Genomic DNA, 18,636 nt, shown 5'->3' with positions numbered 1-18,636 from the left:
TTAATTTCATGCCAGAGTAGCCAAACTGAAAGCAGAATTTTTCTAGTCTGGCTATTTTGACCTTAAATTTGATATTCTCTTTGATGCGTCACTTTACTGATTAACCCTGTAACAGACAACTGACCATTTGAGAATGATTGGTACTTTAATATTGTACTTTACCTAAAATGACTCTTAAATGTGCAATATTGAGTTAATGTTTATCTCGTATTTTGCCCGGACTCTTGTTACAGGCAGGCTAATGTTGCCGTCAGAGGTGTAGTTATGTCTCCGGCAGCAAAAGGTTTCAACCCCTTAAGGACCAAACTTCTGGAATAAAAGGGAATCATGACATGTCACACATGTCATGTGTCCTTAAGGGGTTAAAGCAGCCCTCTCACTGTCTGGAGACTTTGCAGAATTTGCAAAGACCCCCGGTGGTCACATCGCTGCTGGGGGTGCGGTGTCTTGAAAAGGCGAGTTCTACTTCTACTGAACATCTGAACATGTCCTCGCTGGCTTCGCCATCTTCAGCAGAAGCACCAGTCACTGACGTCACTCTTGTACTCTGAGCTGTTGGATTGACACTGTAGCTCCACCCAGCGTCTAAGAAAGTCAGATGTAGGAAATACATGAGAGAAAGTAGTCCCTACATTGTCTTGTTTTTTTTTAGTTAGATATAAATAAAAAATGAAAAAAGAAAGAGAGTAGGAAAGCGGAAGAGAAAGCGGCTGGGAAAAGGTAAGTACGGAGTGACGGTGCCGCTTTAACTCTTCGTAGGAAGCGCTTCAAACTGATATGCTCACATACAGACTCCAAGCATCACACCCACTTCGAAACAATGAAGTGGTCATGGTGCATGGGGTAGCCCTTTATAGAGGTCCATAGTTTGTCCGCAGTGCCCATTTAAATGTGGTGGATTGTTGTTTTGGATATTGGGCATACGCCTTGTCTAGTGCCATTATTTTGGGAATGCCTGTCTCAGGATTTTACTATAATCCCATTTAAAGTTAAAAGGAGCGGAGTGTGTAATCACAGGCACTCGCACAGTATTATTAACCCCTTATCCCTGCATGCAGGAGGAGAGGGTGAGGCCGGGTGTGTGTTTATAATGACAGATTGCTGATGTAATGTGCTAGTTATCCTGCACTGTACATTCAGCATCGGACAGCGGCAGGATTTATTCACCAGCGCGGCTCGGCTAAGCCGGAACCTACACTCGCTGTTGCTTGTTTCCGGGCGGACCGTTGCACCCGCACAATGTTTTGCCAGCTCGTTGCTAGGTAACCAGGAAAGCTGGTGACGGCGGCATTGGGCGGGAAAGCCCGAGTGACGGCCGGTGTCGGAGTGTCCGAGCTGCCAGGCCCGCAGTGTCCTCTCACCGGACGGGTGACCCCCTCCTGACATGGCTGCTCCCCTGCCGGCCATGGACGCGGCGGTCACGGTGAGCGGCTCCGTGCAGAAATATGTCTCCAAGAAGAAGAAGGTGCTGAACGCCGAGGAGGCCGAGCTGTACGAGCTGAGCCAGGCTGCCGGCATCGCCCTGGACCAGGAGGTGTTTAAGTGAGTGTCAGGCCCGGGTGTCACATCCAGTAACATTGCAGATACAATAAGCAGGCCATGCTGCGCTCTATATACACCCAGTGTATGCTGCTAGTGGAAGCTCATATAGGCTTTAAAACAGTGAGTCTAATACCAGGAAAGACCCAAATATCTCTAATTCAGCTCATCCCATTATATCATTGAGGGCTACTCCAAACATCATAATCACAACAGACTGATTATAAATGCCAGGAGTACCCTACCCTGGTAATGGGGCAAGCTATTTAGTAATGGGTCCACACCAGGCTCCTGGTTGCCAGGCAGAAGCTGATGCAGTTGTGGTTCATTGGCTGAGAGCGTCAAGTGCCTGAGCATGATCTGCATATTAAAACGGTTTCATTACAACTTAAAGAAACACATGACAATCTATGCCGTCATACAGTGCGGTGCTTTAATGCCCAGTGACGGCATAGACTGTCATGCTGTTTTAATAGTAACAGCAAGAGTTAAATCCTTGCTGGTACCAAAGAACCCCAAGTATTTTTTTTTCATACCTGGGGCTCTTCTCTATCAGCTAAAGCCAAAAGCAGTGGTCCCAGACTGAAAAATGCTATTTGCTGAGTTGAAAGTGAGCGGTGCAATCTGGGATTTAAATCCCCATTGTCACAATGTAGTGTGAGCAGGGTTAAATTCCTGCTTGCGCCAGTAAACTCCCCTCTTAGCCCCAAACTGACAGGTGAGATCGCATGCAGCTTTTTCAATGGGAATTTAAACCCCCATAGACAGCAATGTAGCTTAAGCAAGGTTAAATCCCTATTCACACCTGGAAACACAGGTATAAGTAGATAGCTGGATATACAGGTGATACTCGACAAATTAGAATATCGTGCAAAAGTTCATTTATTTCAATAATGCAAGTAAAAGGGGAAACTAATATGAGATAGACGCATTACATGCAAAGCAAGATAGTTCAAGCCGTGATTTGTCATAAGTGCAATGATTATGGCTTACAGATCATGAAAACCCCAAATCCACAATCTCAGTAAATTAGAATATTGTGAAAAGGTGCAATATTCTAGGCTCACAGTGTCCCACTCTAATCAGCTAAGTAAGCCATAACCTGCAAAGGGTTTCTGAGCCTTTAACCCCTTAACCCCTTAAGGACACATGACATGTGTGACATGTCATGATTCCCTTTTATTCCAGAAGTTTGGTCCTTAAGGGGTTAAGGACACACAACATGCGTGACATATCATGATTCCCTTTTATTCCAGAAGCTTGGTCCTTAAGGGGTTAAATGGTCTCTCAGTCTGGTTCAGTAGGAATCACAATCATGGGGAACACTACTGACCTGACAGTTGTGCAGAAAACCATAATTGACACCCTCCATAAGGAGGGAAAGCCTCAAAAGGTAATTGCGAAGGAAGTTGGATGTTCCCAAAGTGCTGTATTAAAGCACATTAATAGAAAGTTGTGTGGAAGAAAAAGATGCACAATCAGCAGGGATGACCGCAGCCTGGAGAGGATTGTCAGGAAAAGGCCATTCAAAAAGTGTTGGGGACTTTCACAAGGAGTGGACTGAGGCTGTTGTCAGTGCATCAAGAGCCACCTCACACAGACGGATCCTGGACATGGGCTTCAGATGTCGTATTCCTCTTGTCAAGCCGCTCCTGAACAACAAACAACGTCAGAAGCGTCTTATCTGGGCTAAAGAAAAACAGACCTGGTCTGTTGCTCAGTGGTCCAAAGTCCTCTTTTCTGATGAGAGCAACTTTTGCATCTCATTTGGAAACCAAGCACCCAGAGTCTGGAGAAAGAATGGAGAGGCACACACTACAAGATGCTTGAAGTCCAGTGTGAAGTTTCCACAGTCTGTGTTGATTTGGGGAGCCATGTCATCTGCTGGTGTTGGTCCACTGGGCATCATTAAGTCCAGGGTCAACGCAACCGTCTACCAGGAGATTTTGGAGCACTTCATGCTTCCTTCCGCAGACCAGCTTTATGGGGATGCTGACTTAATTTTCCAGCAGGACTTGGCACCTGCCCACACTGCCAAAAGCACCAAAGCCTGGTTCAATGACCGTGGGATTATTGTGCTTGATTGGCCAGCAAACTCGCCTGACCTGAACCCCATAGAGAATCTATGGGGCATTGCCAAGAGAAAGATGAGACATGAGACCGAACAATGCAGAAGAGCTGAAGGCTGCTATTGAAGTATCCTGGTCTTCCATAACACCTCAGCAGTGCCACAGGCTGATAGCTTCCATGCCACGTCGCATTGAGGCAGTAATTGCTGCAAAAGGGGCTCAAACCAAGTACTGAGTCCATATGCATGCTTATACTTTTCAGAGGTCCGATTATTGTTTTATTGATTGCATGTAATACTCTAATTTACTGAGATTGTGGATTTGGGGTTTTCATGAGCTGTAAGCCACAATCATCGCACTTATGACAAATCACGGCTTGAACTATCTTGCTTTGCATGTAATGCGTTTATCTCATATATTAGTTTCCCCTTTTACGTTGCATTATTGAAATAAATGAACTTTTGCATGATACTCTAATTTTTAGAGTATCGCCTGTATGTGTGTGTGTGTGTGTGTGTGTTATCCTGAAGAAGGCTCCAGATGGGAGCCGAAACATTGATGTGTATTTTTATTTCTTAATATGAATTAAGTTATATTTTATTTCACCTGAAAGACCCTTCTGTCCGTTTACTGGAATATTTACATCATTTTGCTGGATTAGTACCGGGCAAGAGCTTTACTATTACCAGGAGTGCAAGCATTTTGGATTTTGTATGTATGTATGTGTGTGTGAGATAGATATATATATATATATATATATATATATATATATATATATATATATATATATATATATATATATATATATATATATATATATATATATATATATATATTCTCAAAATACACTTACAATGGAGATATAGAGATAGACATATATTTCCAATAAAGGTCAGCTCTCCAAGGAATTTTCTTCAAAGCTTCTTTATTTGTAATCCAAAAACAATGTATTTTCACGATACGGTCGATGTTTCAGTTCACAAAATAAATTGTCATTGGGATTTGTCCTGGCCAATGTGTACAAATGGTATTCAAAAAGCATGCAAAATGGAATTGGGAATTGTTCACTTTTTATTCCATCATGTTGATAGGGCTGCATGTCAGGAAATGCAGATATCTCTGTGACATTTTCCCCATTTGTCAGTTTGTTTCTTTCAGATATTCTCTATTTCATTGTTTAATAAACTAAATGCATGCAAAATTTACCTCTAACCAGCTTTCATTTTCCCAGGATTATTGTGGATTTATTAAAGCTGAATGTGGCTCCATTAGCGGTATTCCAGATGCTGAAGTCAATGTGTGCTGGACACAGACTGGCAGACTCTGCCTCAGCTGAGACCTGCTCTTCTTCTACAGCTGTGCCATCTAGTAATACAGAAGCAAGAGGTAACAGATTCTATATTGTGCAGCGTTTGTGTACCAGTCATGGTGCATGCAGCTTAGGCTTAAATTAAAGAGCATTAATACCATCTATACATTGTGCTAGCAGAAGAGCGTCCATGTATAGATTTTACTTTAATCTCCATTAAAGTTTTGTCCCTTCCCACCTGTCAATAAATCCTCTGCATTATACTTGCACGCTGGTAGCACAGAGAGTTTAAGTTGAGGATTAAGTAACAGAGAAAGCAAGAGAAGCTTCCCAATGGTGGTTTTCTTTCTCTCGGTTTCTGTGCTACTCACCCAGCAAGCATTTTTCACACTTGAAAATGAATTATAGGATGCACTGAGCCCAATGTTCAGATTAAGTAATAAGTATTGCATACATATAACCGAGGAAGCAAATGAAACAAACCCTTAGTCAGGCAGTTGTTATGCATGAATGTGACTTAACATGGATTTTTATGTATGTCCTATTAAAGCTATCTAATTCATATTGATAAACTAATGATGTAGCATACTCAAGCCTATTCACTAAGAAATACGTTCTTTTCACCAGGGTGAGTTGCTAAATTAATTCCGATGCTGGAATTTCATTTTAGTGGGTGTATATCACTTTGGTAAAATTTAATCATTGTTTGTTTGTTTTTTTGAAAGAAACTCCAACAGTAAATTAAAACAGTACTCATTGGTTACTGCTTAAATAAAATAAAAAATAACGATCTCTAAACTGTGTGTTGCACTCACTAAAAGTTGTTAAAAAGTAAACACGTTATTATACCCATGTATTGCTAGAGAAAGCTCACAAGATGGCACTGTTTGATACAATCTAATAATGTACTGTTGTCGTATAACCTAATCCAGGGAAACGCTTGCAAAATAAAGCAAACTACAATTATACCCCTGAAAAAGAGCGGCTGTTAACATACCGTATAGACTCGAGTATAAGTAGAGTTTTTCGGGACATTTTTTGTGCTGAAAACCCCCAACTCGACTTATACTCGAGTCAATGTCTGTATTATGGCAATTTACATTTCCATAATACAGACAATGGGGCTGTGTAGGAAGGGGGCTGTCAGAGAGCATTTACTTACCGCTCCTGTCAGCTCCCTTCTCCTCCGCGCCGGTCCGGTCAGCTCCCAGTGTAAGTCTCGCGAGAGCCGCGGGGTCATAGCGCGGCCGCGAGACTTACACTGGGACTTGCAGAGGGAGCTTACCGGACTGACGCGGTGGAGAAGGGTGCTGACAGGAGCTGCAGGAGAGGTAAGTTACAGCTTCCTGCCAGCCCCCCTCCCTGCCATGTATCAAGCAGGGAGGGGGGACGAAAAAAAAATAATATATAAATAATAATAAAATAATATAACAAAAAAAATATTAAAATAATAATTAAAAAAATAATAAAAATGCCCACCCCCCGCCAAGGCTCTGCATCACACACCCTCACACTGCACTCATACACACACTGCACTACCCCAAACTGCACTTTTTTAGGGTAAAATTAGGCTTATATTCGGGTTGGCTTATACTCGAGTATATACGGTAATCACAATTGGAAGCTAACATCCAACTTCATGTAAGGTAGTCCTGGGAGGTGATTACAAACTCACCACTGTACCCCCAATATGTGCACTGTGCATGTAGCAAAGGTTGCACACTCTTAAATATGCCAGCCCTTAGTTTCGGCCAGTGCACTCATCTTTGCCCATGTAAATATTTAACAGGAAAGTTTCTACTGTAATGATGCATTATCTCACACCAGTGGGGATGAGTGCATGCTTGCGGGTTTGCCTTATGTTCTATTTGTGCAATGGTCCTGAAACAAAGAAAATACTTCAAAATCAGGCCATTACCAGCTTGTCACCTATCAGTCACATGATATGCCTCAGATGGTGCCATGGCTAAAATAAATATCACTCACATACTTGCTAAGTACCAGTTCATCATTGTTTTCTGATGGATGTGAACTCTAAAATAAAAGTAAACTCACTTGTTTCTAGTCCTGGTTTTCATGCCCATCTAAATGTATATATTTTTAAATCTCAGTCTATCTTGTTTTCTCACAGGTTTGCCTGTCCTAGTTTAGAAAGTAAAAATGTTAGGTGGGACCTGGGATGAGGGAAAACATATTTTTTAAATCTAACATTCACATAATTGCACTGTAGAGCTTACCATCAGTGATGATAGTTAATGTTGTGTTGCTTTTTAAACAACCATGCACTTCATTTATGTTTGTCTTTTTAAATCAGAGGTTCCATTCATGTCAGCCAAGAACAGTAAAATCCCTGCACCACTCACCTTTTCTTCTTCTGCCCTTCGACCTCCAAGAGTTAAAGGCACTAAGATTGTGGTCTACAGTCCTGTTGATGCTTGCTCACCTCTTTCTCAAGGTCCCCCTGGTTCCTTCGAGCTTTCTTGCTGCCTGTTCTCCCCATTTGCAGGTTGCAATTAATGGTTTATACACTCTGTATTACACAGTCTGAAATTACATTAGGAATCTTATAACTGGAGTTCTAAAAATCTAATTTGTTTGCAAAAATCTGCATTTTTTTTTTAAATTGAAGATTTGATGCATATACCCAGAACTGAAAAGGTGATGAAGAGACCTCTTAAAAATGTGAAAGTTCACTGCTGCTGAAAGGAATCTGTCAGAGTACATACAAACACACATATACATTTAACAGCAAGATTAAATGGGACAATAAAAATGTGCAGATTTTCAGTTATTTGTATTAAAAGCTATATTAACCCCTTAACTGCAGTAATTGAGTACGCATATATACAATTTTAATGATGTCCCCCAAGGAGGCGGATCAGGGGTATGGGTGGGGCCAGTGCTGGCGTGTTTTCTTAACGGTTAATGTTTTTAACCGTTGATGTTTTTTCAATATCCACATTTAATTTAGTTTGTGTCCCTAGTATAAGCAGATTTCCCATGCTGCAGTTTGCATGAACTGCCATTTATTTTTATTTTTTAATGAGGTTTTCAATTCACACAGATGTTTTGAAATTGAGGCATTACAAATGAAGTATTTACACCTGGATCACAGCTCAATCAGACATGCATGAATTCCTGAGTTTCCTAGTGTGATCAGACTGCTGTATAAGGGGCTTTGACTGTTGCACTCTCTATTACATTGCTGTACGTAAGTGGATTATATGAATGTACAAAGCATAGTATTGCCCATTTCAGGATCTTCCTTCAGCTGTAAGCAAGCATGTTCGCTTATACCTGCTTTTAAATGCCATGCAGAACATTATAATTTCCTTATCTGTTAAAAGAAAAAAAAAACATTTCCATAATCTTTGCATATATTCTCCTGATTATTAAAGTAAAACCGTTAGTTGGAGAAATTTTAAGCATTTTCACAAATGGCTTGTTATATCACTTGCCAGCATATAAAATCTTGCTAATGCTATTCAAGAGAATTTAGTTTCACTGGTAATAGAAAGGCTAAATTATACTGCTGTATAGATGTGTCTACAGCAATGATGACTTTATTGTTGACTGAGCAACACTATAGCATTAGGAATACAAATGTATATTCCTAACGCTCTAGTGTACTAGTCATGATGTATGTGACCGCCTCACCTATAAGTTTAAAACGTAAGTTAACCTACCTTTTCTCCAATGCCGCGCTTCTCTTACAATGGACCCTACCTCCTAGATATCCATCATAGGTAAGCATGAGGCCATCTAATTGAAATAACAAATAACTGCTGTTATCAAGGAGACTTGGATATCACATGATACCTGGGGCTCCTCTTTGTCTGCTGGAGCCAAATTTAATAGCCACATAAGCATCTATGAGCTGTGTTCAGTGCTCATATGAGTGTAGAGTTAGGGGTCGTATTAGGGCTAGAAATAACATAGGTGTTTGAAGTTTGTCCATATTGTGACACAGTTTCACTTTACCAAAGAGTGCAAGCAAATAGCTATTGTTAAAACTAGGGCATGATGTTATTTGACTCTATATGTTCCCCAGAGATCTGGCAAAGTTATATATGAGGTGTATTTCGGTACTTTGGAGATGCAGAATACAAACCAGGGGTCTTTAAAGTAGTAGGATACACAAGAGTTGGGGTTAACTAGAATGGGTGGAGTCTACTTGCCTACAAATATATACTTTTGTGTGACGTTTTTGGATTTAGAGACTAATAAAGCTGAATTTTCAGCATACCAAATTTTGTAGAGGTTTAGCTTTAAAATCGTAAATCACGCCTTGTAATATTTGTCCTATAACTGCCAAATACTAGTTGAAATCCTAGATACCGTATTTATCGGCGTATAACACGCACCGGCGTATAACACGCACCTCATTTTTAGAAAGAAATTCCAGGAAATTTCCCCCCCTCCCATAGTATTCCCCCCCCCTCATCCCATAGTATTCCCCCCTCATCCCATAGTGTTCCCCCCCTCCCCTCCCATAGTATTCTCCCCTCCCATAGTATTCTCCCCTCCCCTCCCATAGTATTCTCCCCTCCCATAGTATTCTCCCCCCTCCCCTCCCATAGTATTCTCCCCCCTCCCCTCCCATAGTATTCTCCCCCTCCCCTCCCATAGTATTCCCCCCCTCCCCTCCCATAGTATTCTCCCCCCTCCCCTCCGATAGTATTCTCCCCCCCCTCCCATAGTATTCTCCCCCCCTCCCCTCCCATAGTATTTTCCCCCTCCCCTCCCATTCTCCCCCCTCCCATAGTATTCTCCCCCCCTCCCCTCCCATAGTGTACTTCCCCCCTCCCCTCCCCTCCCCTCCCATAGTGTACTTCCCCCCTCCCCTCCCCTCCCATAGTGTACTTCCCCCCCTCCCCTCCCATAGTGTACTTCCCCCTCCCCTCCCATAGTGTACTTCCCCCTCCCCTCCCATAGTGTACTTCCCCTCCCATAATTACTTACCTGTTCTGAAGCGTGGGCCGGCTTCACAGCTTGCACCGCGGTACAGGAACTTTAATTTCATGTTCCGGTTTCCGGCGGGACTGAAAGGAAGTGTGCACACTATTGTGCACACTTCCTTTCAGTCCCGCCGGAAACCGGAACATGAAATTAAAGTTCCTGTACCGCGGTGCAAGCTGTGAAGCCGGCCCACGCTTCAGGACAGGTAAGTAATTATGGGATATCGGCGTATAACACGCACCCACGATTTTCCCCCTATTTTCAGGGGGAAAAAGTGCGTGTTATACGCCATAAATACGGTACATAAGACATTTAACAATCAGAATTTATAATTGAATGTTTTTGAGCAAATTTTTTTTTATATAATCTTTATTCAACAAAGTATTTCATTTTTACAAGCAAACAATATCGTGTAAGACATTAAAAAATTTGTAAGACTTACTTCTGATTAACAATATATATAATCTATAGTTGTTTTCCCATAATATACAAAGTATAGCTACTTTTTATCAAAATATATCAACCAATGTCCTGCCTTACAGTCCATATACATAACAAACATACTGACATTCACATTTTCAGAGTGAGAGATTAGTAAATCCTAACATGACAAAGTCAACTCTATTACATGTACGCATATGGGAATGACATAAAAAAATACAAGTAGTGTTGCACTCACTGTGGACAATATTTAATGCCGGGTGCTTGTCTGGCAAAGATATAAAGAAAAAGGTAGATAGCACTCCACGGACTCAATTTGTAAAAATAAAAATTAACTTTTAATGCTCCAAGTTAAAAAAAAAATCGATGTTTCAGTGTGACCAGACTTTCATCAGGACATGGTCATCAAATAACAAGATTCCACATATATACCACACCAATGACCCCTAATCTAACAGTGTACTTACCACACCTGGCTGGGTGCAAGCCTCCACAAGCCGGCCGGTCAATTGCCACGCCGAAAAAGCCGGTCGCGTGTGGATGACGTCATCGCGCATGCGTCCATCCAGTGCACGGCACTGAGGGAGGCGTCTCCATGGCAACCAGACGCTATCCTACCTTAGCGGGCGCGGACCGAGGCTTACAGGGTCTGCCTCCCAACAAAACAAAGTGTGGTCATATTCACCCACTGCAAAGATAAAACAGTGTCATAAAACACACATGAAAAGAAAAGTACTCAATAATATACATAAAAAATTATATACATAAAAACAAGTCTTGGAGCTGGGGGACAAACCAAAAGACCCTGTCTTGAACATGCAGGGTATTGCTAATCACTTAAAGGAACATACTATCATGAAACATTAAAGTATGAACTGTCACTCTACATTTTAAGCAATAACTATGAAAGAAACAAGGGCCACATCAACCTACTTCTATCTGCTATGGTCCTGCCAGTCACTTAGCTGACAGGATGACAAAGAGTGTAGACCTGTACAAAACCATATGTCTTCACTTGAATGTATAAGATCTATCGACCATAATGAATACCATGCTGTACTTCCCATAGCTACTAAGCATCGCACAAGGCGATTAGTTATTTAACAAAGTGGTCTATTATGTTTAATGCTACGGGTCAACTACTAGAATTGTGCGATGCTTAGTAGCTATGGGAACTACAGCATGGTATTCATTATGGTCGATAGATCTTATACATTCAAGTGAAGACATATGGTTTTGTACAGGTCTACACTCTTTGTCATCCTGTCAGCTAAGTGACTGGCAGGACCATAGCAGATAGAAGTAGGTTGATGTGGCCCTTGTTTCTTTCATAGTTATTGCTTAAAATGTAGAGTGACAGTTCATACTTTAATGTTTCATGATAGTATGTTCCTTTAAGTGATTAGCAATACCCTGCATGTTCAAGACAGGGTCTTTTGGTTTGTCCCCCAGCTCCAATACTTGTTTTTATGTACCGTATATCATTTTTTTATGTATATTATTGAGTACTTTTCTTTTCATGTGTGTTTTGTTGGGAGGCAGACCCTGTAAGCCTCGGTCCGCGCCCGCTAAGGTAGGATAGAGTCTGGTTGCCATGGAGACGCCTCCCTCAGTACCGTGCGCTGGATGGACGCATGCGCGATGACGTCATCCACACGCGACCGGCTTTTTCGGCGTGGCAATTGACCGGCCGGCTTGTGGAGGCTTGCACCCAGCCAGGTGTGGTAAGTACACTGTTAGATTAGGGGTCATTGGTGTGGTATATATGTGGAATCTTGTTATTTGCTGACCTTGTCCTGATGAAAGTCTGATTGGTCAGACTGAAACGTCGATTTTTTTTTTTTTTTTTTTAACTTGGAGCATTAAAAGTTAATTTTTATTTTTACAAATTGAGTCCGTGGAGTGCTATCTACCTTTTTCTTTATATTCTTACATAGATGTGTAGAAATAGGTACATAGACAAAAAAAACAACATATTATCATTTAGACATTTTAAATCCTCGCTCTTCTTTATTATTAGTAAGTCATCTCTGAAATGGTCGGATTACCAACCTTATACCAATATGTACCTAGTCATTTTTACAACAAAGTATAAACATCTTATGTATTGTGTATATAATAAAATATTATTGTCCAGGGTACCAACATGGAGAAAAGGGGGATGCTTAAATACTTAAATGCTTAGATGAGCTGCGTCTTAGCCCCCTTAGATTTGGACACTTAAGTGTGATCCAATCTCCCATATTTCCCATACAATCACTGGTATTTCTCTGTAAACGAGTTATCATAAGACCCTTAAGTTCGCCATATTTTCAGCCATATATTAACATAAATTTGAATAACCTCATTTTGTATATGCCTTTCTTATGCAATGAACTTGCAGTGTTGTTTATAAGGTTATTTTCCATAGACAATTGGAATTTAATTTGGTTAATAAGATGGCTTTTTTGAAAGGGGGTGGATGTTTTCCACTTTCTAGCGATTATAAATTTGGCAGCCACAAAACAATGTGATGCTATACATTTAATTTTTACTGTATTAAAATTCCAATTATGATGTAATAGAGCTAAGGCCGGCTTTTCTTCTAGTTTATTGTTAGAAAGTTTAAAGAGAATATCGAAGGCCCATGACCACAATAATTTCACTATCGGACACGTCCACCAAATGTGTATATATGACCCAACAGATGAGCCACATCTCCAGCAAGTGTCCTGTAGATGTGGGAACATCTTGGATAGTCTTGAAGGGGTGTAATACCATTTGTATACTAATTTAAAATGGCATTCAACCAGATTAAGACTGTGGACGTATTTTGTCAGATGAAATATTGAGGTACACCATTCCTTTTCAGATATTACTATGTCTAGTTCCTTTTCCCAAAACCCTATAATTTTAATAGGTGTATAACATAATTCGTTTAACAGAGAATTCGCTATTGATGTAACTTTTTTTACAGGTCTATAACAAAATATAGTTTCTAAATATTTAGAGATTGGAGATATAATATCAATAATAGAAGAGTGTAAATAGTGTTTAATCCGTAGATACGTAAAGATTTCTCTAGATGGTAATTGGAAGGTCTCTACAATCTGTTGGAATGATATCAATTTGTTGTCTACCATAATATCTGATATGTTGTCTATGCCATGATTAATCCAACTATTTAACGATAGGTCAGCTACATTCTGTTCAATTACAGCCAGAGAACAAGTCTTTGGTATCTTATTTACATAACCCATTTTTTATTGCACGAGTTGTATAGAAATTCACAAAAATGTGTCAGTAAAAAGTGCCTTTTTTTTTATATACAAATATTTTAACCATACATGATGTGTTATGTATACATACAGTTTATCAGATGAAATCACACTCATCTGTTATTTATGGGTGCTCTAAAGCAGAAAGCATTATATTATGTTGACATTAAAACATAGCCTAAGTGCCAAAAAAGATATTGATCACAAATGCATATAATCTTAGAAAAGCCTTGGTCACTAAAAGGTTAAACACAGGTTTTTAAAATATCATGAGGTGTGATCCAAAATTATCAAAGCCAGCGAGGGCAGCAGGTGGTATTTGCAGTTGCAATCCTTATTTTGGGCACATACGAAGTACAACACTCTGTAAGAGCCTTGTTTTTGGCAAGAGACCATAAAACATTACTTAAACACATCATCAGAAAGGCTTGCTGGAGTATTGTATTATGGTCTCTTCATTGAATGTTTTTTTGGCAAAGCTGAACTCCTTTGCACCTTCTGTGGTAGGTGCTATTCTATACTTGTGAAATACACCTTGGAGGAAAACCACTCTCTCTGGGTGTAATTTAAATTAACACAAGGTAAAAGGCACAAAATATAATGAATGTATTGGGATAGGTCCATCATGGCTAACCTTTGGAACCCATCTGTCCAAAACTATCACAAATCTATTCTGGAACGCTTATTGACCATTTGGATTTATAGAGATTGTCTGTCTGTGTAAAATTTTACATGACATATCATGAAACTAAATAACAGTTTTTCCCCCTTTTATTCAAAGTGCTGGTATCATTTCATGTTTTCCAATTGTGTAAAATGTTTGTCTTTCAATTTTCAGTTATTGCTTCTTTTATGACCAAGAATTAGCAACTCTGAGCTTTCAGTACTAGTTTTCTAACTTCAATATTGAAAGTGCATATGGATCATGCATTAATTTTCTCTTTATACAACTAAATATTGCGAGAGCCAGAATCACTTGGAATTCTTTAATAAACTTAATTTGTGTTATTTTTCTCAGCATTAACCCTCTGCTCAGTGCTTGCTTCTGGTTACAGCTGGCGTAGCTTGCTGGTGATTGGCTTTCTACTGCCGCTGTTATTTTACCTCAGCCTTGCTTCTAGCTGCATACCTAGGCTTTCTTATCTACAGCTGCATACTTTGCTAATGTTCCTTTAGACATGTTCCTCTAATTTTACTGGTTACTGCAGGCACGTCTCTGATGCCTCAAAGATAGGATAATGCTAATTTACATTGTACATGTAATTTCTCAATCATTAACCCGCTTTTTAATATCTTTTATTTGATATCATCAAATTAAATTAACCTCTTTTTATTATCGGACATATCAAAAAATAACTTTGCAACATTTAAAGAAGAAATGCCTGTTTTGGTGTTCTCTGTACACCATATAAAATCAAATACCCCATTTTAAGTCTTAATTTATATATCATACAGAGGAAAGGAACACTAGCAACACTTACTGTAAGATGTAATCATGTCCTCATTAATGCTGTCTTCATTTCTGATTGTAGGAAAAAACAAACTAAATCCTCCTTCAAATGTCACCCAAAGCCAAATTGACCGGGGATCCCGTGATGGCTCAACTCAGAGAGTCCCACGCCAGCCGAGTGCCAGTCGCATGCAAAAAAGCAGCAGCTCAGGGAAGAGCAGTGGTGGAAGCAGTACATAGTGTGCAGGATGTCTTGCTCCTTGACATCGGAGTAATATCCAGACTGTTTAGCTCCTGCTAATTACAAGCAAAGCTTGTGGTACTGTATGAGACAGGAGGGTTGGTCTTTCTGTGTGTCTGTTGTTGTTTTTTTGTTTTTTTTCCTTTCAAAAAGTCTGTATAATTCGGAAGATTACTTAATATTTGAAATCTATGATCTGCGTATGTCTTTCAGTCTTTGCACAGAGTTTCTGGTTTGAGCAGTGCATTTGTCATCAGTGTGTTTGTTCAATCCTCTTGCAGTTTGACTCGGGACATTCTTGTGTCCTGTGGAGCCAGAGGTTCATCAGATTTTAAAGATAACAGCACATTGATAGCTATCCCCGCCATAATTTGAAAATCCTAGCATAAGGTGTTCAGAGGCTTATAGAAGTTGGGGCATTTGCAGTCCAATCAGTGTATCACCTGTGAACACATGGAATTTAACCACAGATGTAACCTGCTCGTGTTTATTTTTCTGTTGCTGTACAATCATTTCCTGCAATGTTAAAGCCTTGGCTAAAATGTTACCTGCTCATGCCAATGATAAATGCGTTCTAAGTGCAAACAGTACCTTGGACAGTAGCAATATGTACACAAGCTGCTTTGACAATTCTAATTTACCATGCTTCGACCTCTGAATTACTGTTTGGAAACATTAGCATGTTGTACCCCAAAACATGTGGTTTTCTACTGTAAGGGGATACACTTTCTTGTATGCATCAAATTAGTCATTTCATCATGTGTTCAATGTTGCAAAGGATTACATGCATAGAAATGTATGCTAGGAGTGATTTTCAAAGTGCCTGTTATTTTATTAGTGATGCAAGTGTATTAGAAATATTGTGTTTAATCTAATTGCATGGAGGTACTCGGCTAGAAATGGTTGTGTGTATGCTAATAATATCATGCTGCTATAAGGGGGTATAGTGCAAAATCATGTTTCTATAAGCAAAAACCCAAACCTAGCTGCAGGGTTATTTGCTGGTTATAGAGTTTTCTGTTAACAATTACAGCCAAAGTTATGTCATTAAACCTCTCCAAAAACATATTATAAAGCCTTATTGTATACAATGTACAAACTGTAGTAGATGTATATAGGTACTGAAAACATATTTATTATTGTTGCGATAACCATTGATAAATGGAAGGATGTTTAGTTCTAGTGGTGCTAGAGGCCAAGAAACTTGAGCAGTGTTGATCTATTGGAAAATAACTTAAAGGGACACTCCAAGCACCCAGACCACTTCTGCCCGTTGGAGTGGTCTGGGTGGCAACTCCCACCACCCATAACCCTGCAAGTGTAATGATTGCAGTTTTTATAAACTGCTAGAATTACCTTGCAGGATTAAGTCCTCCTCTAGTGGCTGTCTATCAGACAGCCACTAGAGGGTCATCCGGGTTCTTGAAACACGAAAAGTGTTTTAAATTACGCTGGACATCCTCACGCTATGCATGAGGACCTCCAGTGTCGTCGGAATCCCCATAGGAAAGCATTTAAAAATGTTTTCCTATGGGGAGGTCTAATGCACGCGACCATTGCCGCGCATTTGCATTAGGTCTTCCCTGCCGACGTCAGGGAGAAGTGTGGGTGGAGCTTGATTCTGGTAAGTCACTGAAGGGGTTTTAACCCCTTCAGCAACATAGGATGGGAGGGGGGCACTGCAGAAACGGATTTGTTTTCCTGGCATTGGAGAGTCCCTTTAAATAAAGTGATTGGCAGATAGTCTGCTGTTCACAGTTGCTATTCTGTTTCTCATCATTGCACGTTAAGGCCAGCTCTGCTTTAAAACACTGTGGATGTCTAAATATAATCTATATAGCCATGTTTTGTTAGTTTGCTTATTGAATGTCATTGCTAATTTTAAGTGTGGTATTTTGCTGACGGTTTCTGAAAAATGCTACAAGTTAATTGTATTGTTTATTTTTCTAGAAAACAAAAATAGAAAATCTGAAACAAGTGTATTTCAATATTGGCAAGTAAAAATACTACAAGCTGATGTGTTGCCTTCTTCCTTCTAAACCAAAAAACTAAAGTATCAGAGTAAAATTAGAGTGCCACATAGAGAAACTTTTTTTTGTTTTTTCTTTTTTACCCTAGGAAGAAAATGGAAATTTTCTGATTTTTAATTTATTTTATTTTAATCTTAAATTCAGAGAACAAAAATATTGTGTGTCTAAAAGTATAATGCTTTCAATAAAAGTATGACTTGCTACATTTGAGTTTTACATTATTATTATTATTATTATTATTATTATTTTGTTACAAATAGAACTACACAATTTGGATATGTTAAAGGGACAGTGTAGGCACCCAGTCCACATAATCTCAATGAAGTGGTCTGGGTACGCCGTTGCCCTCCAATTAACCCTTCAACTAAAAACATTGCTATTATGCAGGAACAGTAATAGCCGAGTAAAACTCCAATCACATAGACACCATCTGACTTGATGCTGCACAGTGTTTTGCAATGCATGCGCACAACTCCCAATGGGCTCCTATTGAAAAGCACTGGATTGTCTGAGATCATGAGTCTTGATAATCTCACCTAAGGATGCCGGGCCAGCTGCAGAGAGAGCATTGTGGCGCGGGAAAAAGGTGAGTAAACGTCCTTTTGGGGGGGGTAGCGGTCACCTAAAAAGTGACTATAGCTTTAGGAATACTCATTTGTAAAAAAAAAAAATAACACAATGACAAACCAAAGAAACCATCAATATAACAAAGCTAAGAACATTATTTTGTACCAATGAGAGCAAAAGCACTCATTTCCATTAAAAAGACACTCGAGAAACCCCTAAAGCTTGCTGAAGCGCACTTTAAGGTATTTAGTAGGTCCACCTTAGGTCTGGTTCATTAAAGAAAATGCAATAAAACTGAATGCTGACCGGCAAAATGACTTCCTCACTCAGTACGAGAGAACTATAGTTCTCTAGTAATGAGTTTTCTCATATGCAAGCCTTGGCCTATACTTCCCTATGAGAAGAATCTGATTGGCTGACTAATCACAATTGCCTAATCCAGGGCTCGACAAATCTCAGGTCGCCATGGTGTTTGGGATTTTGTTTTGGCAGCTCTTTAGCGAAGGCAGACGCACAGGTTAGCATAAGAGGCAGCCGCCTGGGTAGAATTGGAGGTGGCCGTCTGAGACATTAAAGAGGTGGCGAGTGAGGGAGCAGTAATCTTCCTGCAGTTCCTCTCTGCTCTCTTTTGCGTTCTGTTTAGTAATGCCGGTAGCCGAAATATGACATCACGCCAGCTCTGGCATCACTACAGAGAGCATGCAGGGAAGCAGAAAGATAGATTAGAGAGTAGCCCCACTGGACCCCAGGGAAAGATCCACTCAGCTCTCTCAA

At 40.0% G+C, this 18,636-nt stretch overlaps 1 protein-coding gene across 2 annotated transcripts; it reads left to right on the top strand.

The window, feature by feature from the left end:
• The first annotated feature begins 1,203 nt into the window (after positions 1-1,203).
• Positions 1,204-17,338, top strand: LOC134610867 (mitotic-spindle organizing protein 2B-like). Of its 2 annotated transcripts, XM_063454165.1 has the most exons (4): positions 1,204-1,542; positions 4,840-4,994; positions 7,232-7,423; positions 15,107-17,338. In XM_063454165.1, the coding sequence occupies exons 1-4, from the start codon at positions 1,385-1,387 to the stop codon at positions 15,262-15,264; spliced, it is 663 nt and encodes a 220-aa protein (XP_063310235.1). In that variant the 5' UTR covers positions 1,204-1,384; the 3' UTR covers positions 15,265-17,338. The 2 variants fall into 2 exon arrangements, with proteins under 2 accessions (XP_063310235.1, XP_063310234.1); XM_063454164.1 differs by lacking the exon at positions 7,232-7,423.
• The last annotated feature ends 1,298 nt before the right edge of the window (positions 17,339-18,636 follow it).

Source organism: Pelobates fuscus, chromosome 5 (assembly GCF_036172605.1).
Source record: "Pelobates fuscus isolate aPelFus1 chromosome 5, aPelFus1.pri, whole genome shotgun sequence".
In the NCBI taxonomy this organism is placed as follows: Eukaryota; Metazoa; Chordata; class Amphibia; order Anura; family Pelobatidae; genus Pelobates; species Pelobates fuscus.
This window is presented reverse-complemented; position numbering and strand designations above follow the sequence as displayed.

What these genes read in the sequence shown, in the direction of transcription:
- LOC134610867 (XM_063454165.1), top strand. Translation starts at nt 1,385, where the DNA reads ATGGCTGCTCCCCTGCCGGCCATGGACGCGGCGGTCACGGTGAGCGGC. An exon ending in TAGTAATACAGAAGCAAGAG is followed by an intron (nt 4,995 to 7,231) that starts GTAACAGATTCT and finishes TTTTTAAATCAG; the next exon opens with AGGTTCCATTCATGTCAGCC. An exon ending in CCTGTTCTCCCCATTTGCAG is followed by an intron (nt 7,424 to 15,106) that starts GTTGCAATTAAT and finishes TTCTGATTGTAG; the next exon opens with GAAAAAACAAACTAAATCCT.